Source organism: Pteropus vampyrus, unplaced genomic scaffold (genome assembly GCF_000151845.1).
Source record: "Pteropus vampyrus isolate Shadow unplaced genomic scaffold, Pvam_2.0 Scaffold339, whole genome shotgun sequence".
Taxonomy (NCBI): domain Eukaryota; kingdom Metazoa; phylum Chordata; class Mammalia; order Chiroptera; family Pteropodidae; genus Pteropus; species Pteropus vampyrus.
Window position 1 is genome coordinate 1,934,454 of NW_011889120.1, and position 16,417 is coordinate 1,950,870.

The following is a 16,417-nucleotide window of genomic DNA, read 5'->3' on the forward strand; positions in this document are numbered from 1 at the left end:
CTCTACGATGATCTTCGCAAAAAATAAACTGTACTCATGTTTATTTCATTCCATCATGGAAACAGACACTTGTGAAAACAAGAGTTTGATTTGCTGAGATGCCCAATCAGGGGAATGAGATATATTACCAGGTCCCGACTGAGATTAGTCAAAACATAGACTGTGAACCTAGTTTATGAGTATATGTGTTAAGTGGATGTGCAAAATAAGGACAATAAAAATCAATGAAAAAAATGTAAGAGCACTACTGATTATGCAATAAAGCCTTTCCTAGGCACACCAACCCAGTTCCTTCCTGCCTCTAAACCGCTATAAAATTTATTAATAGCTGTGCAAAAGAGCTCTCCTGATTCTGAAAAGCTATTGTTGAGTTAGTGTGGGTTAGTGTGAGTTAGGGACTTGATTTAAAGGAAAAAACCTAGTGTATGTGCACTTGCCAGCCCAATGATCCTAAGGATATTGAAGAAATTTACCTGAGTGTGTGAGGACACTAATCCTCTGAAATCTGATGAAAAGGTTATCTTTCCAGAAAAATTTACCTAGCTCTAAAATTCTGTATACAATTTTAAGGAATTCGCAGAGCTCCTGGAGCCCATCCATGGAACCCCGATTAAATAGTTTGATGTTAAAAGAAACTGATTTTGCCTTATTAAAAATCAACTTACCTAATCCCCACTGAACCAAACTTTGCATCTTGGGCTCAGTTTGGGAATATATTTCCTAAAAAGGCAAAAAAAAAAAAAAATGAATGAGTAGGCTTTGCTGATTAGAAAGAAGCAATAAATGTACTTGTCTTCTCTGAATAAATTATCATAAATTATCATGCTATCAACACTTTTTGAACAAAGATATACTGTCTATCTGGTTTGTTTTCTTTTTTCTTTTGTAACTTCCCCTTCCCCGCAAATTGCTCAGCAGAATGGTTTATGATTGCCACAAGAAGCAAAGATTTCATGTAGAGCGGTTTCAAAAACCCATCCTTCTCATTCTCTATTAAAATGGAAGAGAATGCACAAAAATCAATCTCCTTGATAATTAAAGTGGCAATCCTTTCCCTGTGAGAATAAATCTGTCTTTCATATTAAGTCTACTTCCTGATTTGCTACCATTTTAGAGCCTGTATCCGAAAATTGCCCATTTGAAACAGGAACGACCAGCTCTAATGAGACAAAGGTGTCTATATCTAAGTTTGGAAAGACACTTGCCCCAATCCTGAAGCAAATGAAGTGTTAACATTCTCTTAACAACAACAGTAAAAGGGCTTTGTGCAGAAACATCAGATGATCCTAAAGAAAACAAGGGACTAGCTAGAAAGTACCCACCTTCAAGAAGTCTACAATGAAGATGGGAAAGAGATATACAGGTATCAGAAGGTATCGGAACCAGCTGCTGCTTGGAAAAGGATCAGTTTTATTTAATTTATTTCAAGACAGGACAAGTTATCCTGAAACTGAGAAATGGCCTTAAATAATAAAGGCTAAATCTGGGGAAGGACATAAAGAACATAAAAAGACCAAATATTGCTTCATTAAAATCCATTATTAGTTTTCTCTGCCCATAAAAAAAAACCCCAAAAAACTACAGATCAGGGTCTAGAGTGAATGCTCATTTCTTTTGCTAGCATAATCTTTTTACTATGAAGAAAAATTAAATTCGTTCTTGAAGAAAGGGGCAGAAATTGTTGGCCTACAAAAGGAACCAAGAATTAGAAATATTTCTATGCATGAAGACTTTATTCTATAGGAAAATAAAACCATTACAGTCACAAAATCTTTTTACGCAGAAGTAATGCAAATAAACATGTTGATAAGTATTCGATCATCTAAAGCAGCACTTTGCTACACTGAGTATCATGCAGAGACAAAAAGGTAAAACAAAAGGCTACCTTAGGTTGAAAACAAAAGAGACAAAGTATTTTTATAACCAAAACAGGGGGCGGGGGAGAGGAAAGGAGGAAGGGAGAGACATAACAGTAGTCATGCCTACATGATAAAAAAAAATTTGCACAAATTTGCTGACCTTATCTTAACCACCAGGAGATGCTTTAAAAATCTTCTAGAACAAGAGAATAAAGTCTAAGAGTTTCATAACACATTATTATAAAGTCTTTAGGTATTTCATAACTCCATAATATTGTTAAGACTCTTAAGTATAATGGCCCAATTTATGCTGTTGATAGAGTCTATGCTTAACATTTTCTTTCTAAATTGGTTTAGCACCAACATAGTGGAAATTTCAAAATTTTAAATATTCTGAATGAAAATTGAGTTGTAAATCTCAAGCAAAGTAAATCTAGACCATGTCATACACATCTACATACTTTTTACAAATTTTTCATCAATTTTCAAAATCAAGATCAAGTGCAGCAAACATATGTATCAAAGCCTGCAAGAGCATCCTGTGGATTGTAAACTTTGGTTTTAGTGTTCAAAATCACAGAACTGCTTTCACGAAAATGACAAATGCCTGATCTAAAACCTAAGCAGTGACAGAAGCCAATCTGTACTGGCAGTTCTTTGTTTACTGGGGCAAGTAGTCAGTATTCAAATATGTTATTCCACCCTTTTTAGTTATTTACCCTCGTATTATAGCATTCAAAATGCTCTGTAACCATTCCTGTTTAAAGTGATACTGATTTGGCAACTGGAATTGAAAAATAAAAATAATTTTAAAAAATAAAATAAAAATAAAGTGATACTTATTTGTAGAACCTTGGGGGGGTGGGGGACAGGACATCCCAATTTTGATATAAATGTTTATACTGTGTCCTTTTTCTTCTATTAGAGTTTCAGCCCCATATCCTCTCCTAGTAGACAATAAAGTTTTTATAGCTGTGATCAACAAGATACTTACCAGCCCTCACAGTAAAGTTTTCATAGCTGTGATCAACAAGATACTTACCAGCCCTCCATGCTGCCCAGTGGGAGTGAAATTCTCTGTGTAGCTATGGCAACAGCCCCCACCAGGAAGTGAGGGCTCTCTACTTCCCCCCGCCCCAGATAACACTGATGAATACTTGTAAGTTTGGCACTCTTAAGTTGGGGCCCTTAATCATGCCTTTTTCTGAAAACATGCAGCCGATACAGACTTTTCGCTATTGACTCTAAACAGAAATGTGTTCACTCCATTTTCGGAAGAGCTGTACCTGACACCGACTTGTATATGGCTCACAATACTGTCTGAGATGTGAGATGCTTTCTTCAAGTTGGGTCCTTGGCTCCTCCACATATTTAGATTGACCCTCGGGAACAGAGTAGAGTGAAAGCTGCATACATTAAAAAAAAAAAGAAAAAAAGAAAAAAAAATGTAGACAGTAATGAGATAATGATCAATTATCAAATTTGTAAGCATCATATTTTTAATAATTCATGAACTGTAAGGACTCTAATGGTTACGTGCACCCTGAACCTCGCTTCAGAGGCTCTCTGCACCTTACTATTTTCTTAATCATAAGGTCAAGGCCAAGAGGGCAGGGCTATGTCCTACGCTCCCTCTGCCCTACTGGTAGCAGACAAAGCATCTCCCCGCTTATATGTTTTATATACTGGAATTTGGTATTCCACCTTAGATTTAGTTTGGAAAAAATATAATACTAATCTAAAGGGTGGGTTTGGTGGGGGGTAAAAAAGAAAAGCTTTAGAGTAACTGAAGAGCATGTTACGTAGTTCAAATGATCAGTCTAGGGCTAAAAAAAAAGCAGAATAGCACGTTTATTTTTGTTCCCCACCCAGAGAAGAAACTTTTCACAGCTACCATTGGTTGCCTCCTTCACCCTCAAAAATGCCACTGTCCCAAGGCTTGAGAAGAGAGTAAAAGGCAGAAGATAGCTAATTAGCTTTATGTAAACAGTTCAAGTAACCCTGCTCATCATTGAAGGTACATCTTTATGTCACCTTACTCAAAGTCAATAGAAACCAAATACCCAAAGTAAGCAGTGGAAGTATAGACAAAAAAGAATGTAAACAATGGAGAGAAGATCTGTTTTATTTATTTAGTATTTATTAAGCATCTATTTATGAGCCTCTAATTCAGCCAAGAAGCAGAATGAAGCTAGGTCTTTAATTTTTTAGAGAGTTAAAGTACACATGTTTTCTTGTCTTGATCGAGACAGTCTAGAATCAGGCAGATCATTTAGAGGGGAGCTATGCTTGCAATCTACTGGGACATAACAGACTCCCCACTAAAAATCTAGAAAATATTGTGTCCTAAGCTAACTACCATCAATTAAAGTTTATCTGTTGAAAAAGCTAGTTTAGTAGCTTCCCACATAAAAACAAACTATAAAGAAATATATTTCCTTCTAGTAAATATCTTCTAAAATGTCATATCTTCCTGATATATAATTTGTGTACTTTCTACAGTAAGTAAATCAGACATTCAAAATATGTCACAACATGAACAGCATGTTACCTCATTAACCTTCAAGGAAGTTTTGTGAGGTGACTCCTTTTTCTGTGATGCATACACTTTGAAGGTGAGCAGACTCAGGCTGGCCGGCCTCACGGACCTCTGAATTACCTGAAACACAGAAGCAATCTTAAGCTGCTTTTCAATGCTATGAACTGAATGTGTTTAACATGGGCACTTTTGTAACCTCAGCCACTCCTGCCCTGAAAGGCTTACTGCGTTTTTTGAGAAATAAAGGTCTTCCTGAAGTTTTATGGAAGCCAGAACCTAAAAAACATGTTCTCATGGGCTTAAAATTTCAGGTCACCTTGAATTCCTGAAAGACAGTAGTTTCTAAGTTTTTCTGCTTGTCTTTCAAGTAAAATAAAAGATATGTACATACATACCCATACATAGTTTTAGAAATCATATGGAATAAACTTAAAATTATAAAAGTCTCAACTCCCCCACACACACACACACATGCACACACATGCCAACACAAGGGAAGACATTTTTAATGATTCTACCTAGTAATTCACTGAACAGAGTGGAGTTTATTTCTGTAATTATAATAATCAAACTTTCAGAAGGTTTCTCTTTCCGTTCCTATCCAGAGCTGGTCTCCCCAATCTCAGTTCCTGAACACAGTCTCTTTGTGTCCTGCTGTCCCTGACTGGGTCACTCAAGCCCATGGCTTCGACATGAAGCCAGCGACTCCCAGATATGAAGCTCCAGCCCAGAGCTCTCTCCTGAGCTCCCAACTCAGTTATGCTATTACTTCTAGACACTTCTACTTAGAAGGGACAGCAGCTCCCCAGACCAAGCATGACTAATAAAATCGACTCATCAAGATCTTGTCTGTGCCTCCAAGTCCACACCAGGCCTGATGGGTGCTGTGGAGTCAAGTCAGAAAGCTTCTTCTTAATAATCCCCTCCATCTACACAGCACCTGACCATCGAGCATCTTTCCCCAGGCCTGCCTCTCTTCCTCTGCTTCCTCTCAGGAATGGTGCCACCACCCAACTAGATGACCTGATCAGGAACTCTGAGGTCATCTTCACCATTACCTCCCATCCTATTGGTAACTAAGTCCTGTTAATTGTGCCTATTAAATGATCTCAATTCACTCTCTCTGTCCCCTCCTGTATAATCTTCCCTTGAGCCCTCATTTCTTTCTTGGACTATTTTAGCAGCAATCTAACTGCTCGCCTGGCCCTCTGATGACTTGAATCACTATACCGCAAAAGAATGATCTTTCGAAACTGCACACTTGGTTATCTTCAACCCTTATTTGCGATCCTTCAGTATTTATTACCTAGGACTTTTATGTGGGTCAAATGATGTCCATTATGATCTGACCCCAGTCACCTCCTCTAACCTCATCTGTCATTCTGCCATCTCCCACAAAACCTGAACCTCCTATATGTCTCCCAAATTGTTTTCCAGCATCATGGGTTTGCACATATTGATTCCTACGCCTAGAATATTCTATATTTGCTTTGTCTTTCTGTACAACTGCCTAAAAGCAAGGAAGATTCAGGATGAGGCCGTGTCTTATTCTATATTCCTAGTGCCCATGACTATGCCTAGCATATAAATGCTCAACAACTGTTTACTGCCTGCATGAAGGAATGGAAATGAGGTGAAAAATAAATGAGCAGATGACTTACTCTAACTACACAGGCATGATTAAGCATCGCAGAAATCATATCGCTGAGGTTTACAGTGCCTGTAACGTGAAAGACTAGGCTATTCTTTAATACTCACAAAATATAAATCTCAGATAAAACATAACAAAAATGTCTGGTGAAATGTATGCCTGGAGTCACACAAATAAAGGAAATTCCCATATTTTAGAAGCAAATAAATAGCTAGAAGTGATTTAAAAGAGTGGTTATTACTTTAACTGCTTTAAAAATAATTAACACACCCCAAAGTACTAAGTGTTCACCTTGAAAGGTCTTAATTTCAAGGCAACATTGCTACATATTTCTTTTGCTTCCAGGGTAAAAGTTAGCCAGCTACTGCTGACTTAGTCAGTATGGTCCCTCCCCGCACCCCAGGAGAGGGCCAGTTAGGCTGCTGGTATCTAGAGGTGGAAAGTCAGTGCTCTCTGCCCTCTGTGTCCTTCTGTGACCTACTAAAAACACTGCTTGAACTGGGGACTTTCCACTGAGCCAGCTGGCCCCGCCCCAGGCTTTGTTTCCTTTCCCCATGACCAGTGGCTGGGCCCTGCCCCAGTCTACGCCCCATCCAGCATCGGAGCCTCCAAGCATCTCGGGTTCATATTGTCCCTTATCTTCATCCTCATTTGATATAATGCTTTATGTTGACCTTTTTAATTCTCAGTCCTTGCTTCAATCCTTAATTCTACTTTTCACATATTTTATTTTTCATCTCGTGGCCTTCTATTGTTTTTTGTTCTTATTTATTCTGTCAACTTGTTTACTTTTAAAATGTTAACATTTTATTGAACTCGTGATCAATTTTTACCTTTTTTCCTCTTATCCATTTTTGTTTTAATATTATGCTAAGCCTGCCAACTGTATTGCCTAAGTTGTCTTCTTCCCTTTCTCCTATTCATCTTCCCTACTAGCCCGCCCTCACTCCCGTTCTACAGCAAGAACTGTGGCCACAGGGCGGTAGCACATAAGAGAGCCACCTCCTGCAGCTGCCCTTTCAGCTTCCTGGGGGCTCTCAACAAATAAACAAAGTTAAGAAAAAGCAAACATCATCCCAAAAGATTTGGGAGATCCACAGATTAACACTCCCCAGGGCCCCAATTCTCTTTGCAGAGAGGACAATTTACTTCAGGGTTTCTCAACCTTGGCACTATTGCCATTTGGGGCCAGGTCATTCTTTGCTGTGAGGCCATCCTGTGCACTGTAGGAGGCTTAGCGGTGTCCCTGGCCTCTGCTCACCAGATGCCAATAGCACCCCCTCCCAGTCGTGAGTCAAAAATGTCTCTAGACACTGCCAAAAGGCTCCAGGGGGGCATCCCCCTGCATTGAGGAGCAATGATTTACTTGAATAAATATTATTGGTGACATCTCTCACCATCCAGACTTTAAGAAAATATGTGTTTAAAAAAATGTATGTGGTTTAAAATCCATAGTCTCAAACCTAGAAATAAGAACAGTCGAAGCCTGGGAGTGAAGCGGGGCGGTGGGGGGGGTGAACTTACTGAGAAGGGGCACAAGGGAACTTTCTGGGGTGATACGAATGATGTATATTTTGACTGGGGTATGGGGTTACAGAAAGTATATACATTTGCCAAAACTCAAATTGTTGTAAGATCTGTACAACTTAAAAAAATTGAGATATATGTAAATTATATCTTAAAAAGAATCCATGCATACTTAAACTGTGCCAAATTCATGTCAAAATATGGGGGTAGGAACTGCAGGCCAAGGGTCATTCCCAGGAATAAGTCAGCCATACACCTGACTGTGGTAAGAAACGAGAGGCACTGACTATGCCACAAAAAACCTACAGGAGGAGCCTGGGTGAAAGGTCCTCAGGCAGGCAGGGCTGACACTGATGTGCTGCCCAACATCATGGGTGGCTCCCTTTCCGTTCTGCCATCAAACGGGGCTCCTTTTGGTGAGAGACTACCCCACCTCAGCCAGGACAGATGTTATCACGAATGGGAACTGTGGACATTGAATCCCTGCTGGGTGGCTATCATTTGTTAGGGTTCAAGCCAACTCATTCGATATGAGAATTTCAGAAAGGAAAGGCTGTTAAAATAGGTAGAGATCACCCCCAGGTAAGTGTGAGGGCAAAATAGGGGGCAAAGAAACACTCTCTTCAGTCTTTTGTCTCCCCAAGGAAGAAAAAGAATACCCATCTGGAAGTTAGATGTTCTGAAAAGAGATATGACCAGTTTCCAGGATCTGGGTCATAATCATTAAAGCTCTGGCTTTGTCACCTTTTCTCCCGTGGGCACTCCTGTTGAGGTTGCCTTGTGAGACAAACAAAGGTGTTCTCTCTCCATGAGGGGTTCTGAAAATACCTCCGTTATTGTATAACCAGATTGAAAATACCTCCTGGGAAATGAGATTGCTCCTTGACCTTTTCAGATAAAGGGCTGGAACCTCTAGCCCGTGTATACTCACGGCCTGCACACTCACTGTCCCAAGTGACGGTCCTTGAGAATCCTTGTTTGCCAAGCTTGCTCTCTACCCAGCGCAGATGGCTTGGCTCAGAAAGTTGGGTACATATGCACCTTCCAAGAGTTCATGAGACATGCTCTACTTTGGATCACATGAGTTTGGCTTGCTAGAGATCAAAGTCAAGCTCACTCTGTTAAGAGCTGCATCTTCAGTGGGTGCTAAGCTAAAGCTACAGACTAACTAGATCCAAAGGTTGTGTTGCTTTAGATCTAGCCTTTCCTCTGGAGTGTATCCTTCAGTTACTAGATGCCTCTTCTGGAATTCAGCTAGTTAGGGGTCTCAAAGTAAGGACCTCAAAATGTTGGCTTGTCTGAGGTTTTTAATATAGCTGTAAGAGACTCATAGTCATAGGGAAAACTAAAATTTGGCTCAAACAAAGGTGAGTTGGAGACCCTTAGCTCTGCAAACTGGGGGTGGGGTGGTTATTAAGTTCTCCGGCTCATGTAACCAAGTCTCTTTCTTTCTGTCTGATTCTATTCCCCAGAAAGATCTTGTACCCCTATCAAGGTATATTCTCCATCTTAGACCTTTGGACTCTCTCGCTTTGTCTTTCGATTTCTATTTCACATAACTCACAGGGGGTTTAATCATCAATGGAAACTGAGCGCCAGGATCTGCAATTGGTTGGATAGGGCCCTAATAAGAAGTGTTGTGGTAAGGGATACGCCACCACTGTCTTAAAGGCTTTCGCTTCTTAATCTCTCCACTGAACCTCATCAAGGACCAATAAGAGCAAAACAAATCTGGCAAGGAAACCAGGGTTATATATAACAATTAGAAGAGGTCAACTAGAAATTGATTGCAAAAACAAATATTTACTGCATAATTACTTCATATCAGGCACAGTGCTAAATAGGACACACACTTAAGGTCCCTGCCTTTACAGGGTTTCCAGGAAGTTTCTGAGTCTACTGAAAAGACTCAGGTCACAATTTTAAAAATAATCTTTTTAAAAAAGACTGAAGCATAAGCTTGAATTTAGCCTTCAGCTCCAGCAGATTCTTGGGCACAGTTAACCAACATATGAATCTGGTGATGTCATAAGCACTCAGATCATAATGGGTACCCAGAAGGCTAAACTGTCCTTGTTTACTCCCCATAACTCTAGCTCCAAGACCACTTTCTGATTGTGTCCCAGTAAAACTGCTTGAAAAGCAAAAGCCTCAAGCTAAATAAGCCACCTTCAGAAATATTCAAGGATGCTCAATAATGCTGGGTCTCAAAACTCTGACAACTAGCTTTCTTTTTCACCCTTTATTCTCCCACAGTTACAGGTCTATTACCTTATTAGACCTTCCATTTAAAATATATACCAGTTTCCTTTTTAATAAAATGTAAGCCTCGCTTTGCAGGCCTGTGTACATGAGGTTTCAGAATTATTTGGGGAGTTTTTTAGAAGCACAGATTCCGAGAGTGTCTCATCCAGTAAACCTAAGAGGTGCTTAAGAAACTATTCCCATGATCGGCCACGTTTAGAAAATCACTACTGCACAAGCAGAAGCTCGAGGAACAGTTATTCAACTTAGTTTGTATAAACACTCTGACATACTTTAAAAAACATCTGAAAAGAATGAAATGAAAATTGTCCTAGACATAAAAAGAAACAGTGACTGGCCACCGGCTAGAGAACTTATGGAATTTATTTACCTTCAAGAAAATCTTACTCATCTTAAACAAAACACAACCATCACCCTCCACCCCTAATTCCCTAACTACCACTCTATCCTTTTATCTCCCTCCACGGACAAATTTATTTTTAAAATAGACTATGGTTAGAAGGCGGAATAGTAGATACCTTTAGCAAGCAAGGGAGTGACTAGAAGGGCCAGGAGAGCTTCTAGAGTACTAGATATACTAGTATGGTCGGTTTGTAAAAATTCACTTGTGATCTGTGCATTTTTCTGTATGTATATTATATTTCAACACCAAGTTAGAAAGAAAGACTGTTTGCTTTCTCTACTTCATTCTCTCCTCCCTTCACTACTCAAAGTACCTAAAAACTGTTCTCCTCAAGGCCACCGATGGTCTCCAAGCTACTAAACTCCAATGAACATCTGGCATCTCGGTTGCGCCCTGAAACTGGCGACCACTCCACCATGTTCAAACTCTCTCTTTCTTTGTTTCCAAGATTCTACTCTGGCTCCATTCTACACGCTTTGTAGGGCACTCTTTAGCTCTTCTTTTGGGCCTTCTCTTCCTCTGCCCATCTCTCCAAGGTTGATGAGGCCTTAACCCTCTTCTCTTCTCACTCTAGAGCAATTTCATTTAAATCTAAGTCTTCAACTCCCACCCTATGTTACTGATGCCCAAACCAGCATTCCCAGTCATAGCCTCTCCCTAAACCTCAGGTTTGTATGTCTAACTCCCCACAACATCTTCGTCAGGTTTTTCAATCGCTACCTCATAATGAATTCTCTTTCTCCAGAACCTGTTTTTCTCTAAGTTTCCCCACCTCAAAGGACAACATCAAAGCAACTCTTTAATGAAACAATAACACTTCAAAAACATAAGATGTGGTTGCTGCCTTCACAATCTAATAAAGTGGATAAACAAATAATTACACCACCTGTGATAAGTGCACCAAGAGACAAGGGACAGGAGTAACATGGAAAAAGGAATAATGTACCACGACTGGAACTTCTGAGAAACAACTGCAGAGAGAAGGCAGAATCAACAATCAGAAAGTTTATGGCTGCCTACCTGCCTGGCACCCACTCGCCCTCCCTCCCTTTTTTTAGCAAGTTTACCCAACAGATACGAACAGCCTCAGTAAAGAGCAGTAACGAAAGAAACCAAAGGTTTGGAAAATGAGGATGATTTGTGACACATCACAATCTTTTCAGTTATACTCATAAGTAGATAAGATCTCCACATGGAGCAAACGCAGACAACCATAAACCATGGCTGCTACTTTAATAGCAAAAACAATTCCAATCAAAAAGTTCCTTTTTAATATCAAGGTCAGACAGGGTTTTGATGATAATCTACTCAAAATAATTTTGTATCAAAAATAGCATAAATAAATCTAATGCTTTAATTATTACATTTTAGCTGTGTCATATAACCTGTACATTAAAATGTGCAGCTGTTTCCAAAGTTATTGTATAAGATCATTTTTATATCTATTACTATAGAAAATAAATATATTTGGGAACATTTTAAAGTAAATGCCATTTAAAATTAGATATTTCCCTATTTACAGGAAATGAGGCACAATTATATATTATTCCCCCCAAATGTCACACCATTTTTGTATCTTTAATCAACCTTTTCTGAAACAATTTCCATCTGCAAGCATTTTTTCATTTAAAAACAAAATACTTTTAATCTGATTCTTTTCAGTTATTTAAAAGGTAAAAATCTGAAACGGATTTTTTAAAAAAGGTCTATGAAAACTGACAATACTTTTGAGGTATTCTTGTTCTAAAAAGAGAACATCAAACAAAAAATAAACTATGTAAAAGAATTCAGGGTAAAGCAAAATGATGAAAACAATCAACAATTTTGTCCAAATCAGGCCGCATTGCTGTCTTTAGTAATGTCGTGAATTGAATTAAAAATACAGAGAAACTAATTGAGTTCATATTCTTAATACATTAAAAGAATATGCTCTCCCCAGAGAATGAGCATCCAGTTTGGTATCTACATTTTATACAGCAATCCTTTCTAATCTGGAGGCGACACACCAAACTGGTAACAGACTTTCTCTGAGAAGGTGCTTAGAGGGAAAGAGACAATGGAAACCTGATAATTATCTTAACTATACTGTTTTGACTTTTACAAGAAAAAGTTATTTCGGTATTATTTATATAATTTTTAAATAGGTATTTTCTCACCTCACACCCTTTAGGATGGCCACTATAAAAAGACAGAAAATAACAAGTGTTGGTGAGGATATAGAGAAACTGGAACCCTTGTGCACTGTTGGTGGGATTGTAAAATGGTGCAACTGTTAAGGAAAACAGTACGAAGATCCCTCAAAAAATTAAAAGTAGAATCACCATATGATCCAGCAATCTCACTTCTAGGTGTATATCCAAAATGATTGAAAGCAGGGTCTTGGGGATATATTTGCAAACCCATGTTCACAGCAGCATTATTCACAATAGCCAAAAAGTGAAAATAACCCACGTGTCCATAGAAAATTAGAGAGGAAAGAAAATGTGGCATATACATACAATGGAATATTGGAAGCTTGAGTACATTACGCTAAGTGAAAAGACCAGTCACAATAGACAAATACTGTAAAAATGGTGGTTACTGGGAGCTGGAGGAAGGAGGAAATGGGGAATTGTTTAATGGGTACAAAGTTTTAGTTTTGTAAAATAAAAAAATTCTGTAGATCTTTTCCACATTAATGTGAATACAGTTACTACTACTGAACTGTACACTTAAAAAAGATTAAGACGGTAAATTTTCTTATGTGACTTTTTACAACAAAAAATATATGAAATTAAAAAAAAATTGTTAAGACGGTAAAACAGAAAAACTCACTGCAGCCAGAAAGAAAAATAAACTACACCTCCTCAGAAAAATATTTTTTCTTTAAAGTAGTAGCCTTGATAAATCATATACTGAGTCAGAATTTATTGCAACTATTTATATAACAAATAAGTAAAGGACATTTACTTTTAACATGTGATCATGTGGTTTCCATTTCTAAATGACTTCAGATCAAATTTTAAGCTTATAAGAAAACTGGTCTCAATATATTTGAAATGAATGAGAAAAACTGATAAGAAAATGGCCTTTGTTTTAAAAGGGAGGGGGTTGAGTTTTTTTGAAAATGTCAAACTGAGGGAATACATAAGTATGCCCAGAAACGAGTCTGAAAAGATATTAACAGTGGTTTTTTATAGATTGTGGGATTAAAGGTGATTCTTTAGTATTATTCGCATTTCCTGAAGTTTTTACAATGAATATTATTTTGTTATAATATGCAAAGAACAAAAATGGCTGGCTCCTGAGGATAGCCTAAAGAATTTGCCACCAAGAAGATAACTCCAAATAAAGAGGGACAAAATGTTTTGATCAGTGATGATATTTTTGGCATAAGTATATTGATCAGTGACAGCATGTTTGGATAATTAACTGTCCTCTCGAAAAGACTGTTTTGATGGGCACTCATTTTGATATATACATTTGAGAGCACTTATACTTCAACAACAACAGAAACCACAATTATTTCAATCTGTATCATAGTGAAGGAATTAGGTAGCCAATATTTTAAGAGTTCAGACTTTAACCAACAAAAAGAAAAACTGTCTCCCAACTACGACAAGCAGAACTACTTTATGACAAGCTTTCGATTCTATAATTTTCTACTGGAGTAATTGATATCTCCTTGTTCTACCTTAACCACTACAGACAGACAGTGATCTAAAGAGGTGACAGCAGAAAAATAATGAGTCTGCTTTCAAGAATTACATTATCATTTTCTTACGGAACACCAACTTCTATTTTATCATTGGAGGGCGAATTCACCACAAAATTAGGTCAGCAAAGCAAAGAAACTATGCTTCATCTGTAATTGTTTCATTTCCTACTCTTTAAAAATAGTTATCAAATTTTGTTAAATTCATACACAAAAAAATGATAAACGTGTCTGATAAACAGGAAGGAAACCTCAGGGCCAAAGAGTGAGATAATTGTTCCTTCAGGCAAGTTTTGAGTCATCTGGTTGAGCTGCACTGGTTTCACAGACTTGGAACACTGACGACATACAATTTATCATATTTCAAATTTATTTTGAACTTCCTCATTCAAACAGAAACTTATGACTGCTTACCTAAAACTCCTATATGTGTATATATACGTACGTATATATATGTATATTTTTTTCCCTCTCTCCCTCCACTTTCCCTCCTTTCCCTCCTCTTCCCTTCCCCCTCTCTATATCTCTCTGTCTCTTTCTGTGTGTGTCTGTCTGCCTGTCTCTCTCTCTCTCTCTCTGTCTCTCTCTCTCTCTGTCCCTCTCTCTCTCTGTCTCTCTCAGAATGGCATCCCGAGATCCATCCATTCTTTTCTGAGTTAAGGGAACATAGGTAGTAAAAGAAAACCACAGGGGAACATTTACTTCAAGACTTGCCTTTCAAATGTTTCTATATTTTCAAGCAACTAAAAAAAAATCTTCATTTTCTAAGAGGAAGAGCTATTCTGTCAAAGTAAAGTTTATCCAGCCTTCATTTCCTAATAGATCACTGTGTGCAAACAGAACATTTCCTAATAGGTTTCGTTTCCTAACAGACCACTACACGCACAGAGAATGCCAAATTCACGGATGACAACTGCCTTCAACCTTGTCTGTTAGTCATGGGCTTTTTCTTCTTTAAGGAAAGCAAAACTGCAAAATTCTTTTGGGAAAAAAATCACGTGCAAGGTTCAATTCAGCTCAATTTCCTTCCTGTTTATCAGACAAGTTTATTATTTTTCTGTGTGAATTTAACATAATCTGGACTCATAATGAAAATTTCCACGAAAATAAGGAACAAGTCAAGTCAATATTTAGCCTATACATAACAACTTTTAACAGTGCTCCCAAATGATGTGACTCCATAAGCAAGCTCAGAGTCAATATTTGCCAAGTTAGGTAAGCCATCATCAGAGTTAGGTAAACTTGTCGAAGTACTCCCTATCACCGGGTACTTACTTACTCACTTACAGGTTTATCCCACATCATAATGCCACACTTGAATCAGCACCTCTAATGGAAGAGGAGATTCATTTCAACAAGCACAAAGGAAAAACAGGCTGTTATTTCAAAAGGACTGACATTTGTGAGATGAATGAACCTTTATTATTTTCACACATCCTATTTAAATAGACCATTCAAAGGAATGAATAGACACAGCTGGAAAAAAAAAAAAAAGAGACCACTGGGTATCCTTCCCAACTAAAGCAAGGAACATGCACTTGTGAATTTATTTCTAGCTCCCATAGAGAGCTCCTCATCTTCACTGAACCAAACAAAGACATCCTTAAGTTGGAGCCAGTGTGGACTTTGAATAAAACACACTGCTTGCTTCAGAGTCGGAAAGAAGTAGGAAAACAAAGAGTGACTTATTTAAAGTGCCTTTAAAACAATATTCATTCAAAACACAACTGTATTATCTATAATACTATTATCATGAAAATATAGCTTACTATTCAAAGTTATAGGCTCTCAGCATACTGAAAACTCTACAACCTTTGCTCTAAATTCTTGCTTCTACAAGTTTTAGCACACAATGAACACAAGTTTTAAAGCTCACTACATTAAGAAACTGACACTGTTCAAGCTTTCTAACAACACCGGCATGAGGCCATGCCAAAATTAAGAAAAATTAGCAAATGTAAAAAACAACTTCCAAATTCTAAAATATATCTTTAGACTGAGATTTTTTTTCCGCCCCCGAAAACATCTACGTAAGTTTCATGCTGTATGCACTAATCATAAATTCCACTTAGGCATTATTGCAGAAAATCAACTGATACAAACTCTTTTAATTCCTTCATTTTAAAAATCTTTTGGTATTTCCCTGTCATACTATTAATAACTCTCAAGTTTTTGAAACAACTACATATCTTTGCTATAGAGATTTCTTATGCATCTAATTAGGTGCAATAATTTTAAATGTACAATACAAATAACAAAGTTCATTTCTTAGCCTCTAAGAAGTTCTAGTTTAGTCTAGAAAGGACATGGGTGTGAAGCACATGTACATACAGATTATAAGTTAAACCTTTATATCATAAAAGTCTAAAATATGCATGGGCTTCATGGAATAATAAATTCATAGTTCTCCATTTTGCCTCTGCCCCCATTCTTTTAAGGTATAATTCATCTACTTTCTTCTCTTCCAGTGTTAGCTGCA

General features: G+C 37.8%; 1 protein-coding gene across 1 annotated transcript in view; it reads right to left on the bottom strand.

The window, feature by feature from the left end:
* Positions 1–16,417, bottom strand: part of APOO (apolipoprotein O) — a 52,803-nt gene that overhangs the window by 29,738 nt on the left and 6,648 nt on the right. Inside the window, exons 2-4 of the mRNA XM_011378453.2 lie at positions 4,411–4,518; positions 3,146–3,265; positions 666–720 (exon numbers count right to left, since the gene is read on the bottom strand). Of these exons, the coding sequence (XP_011376755.1) occupies positions 666–720; positions 3,146–3,265; positions 4,411–4,518 (283 nt within the window). The remainder of the gene's footprint in view (positions 1–665; positions 721–3,145; positions 3,266–4,410; positions 4,519–16,417) is intronic.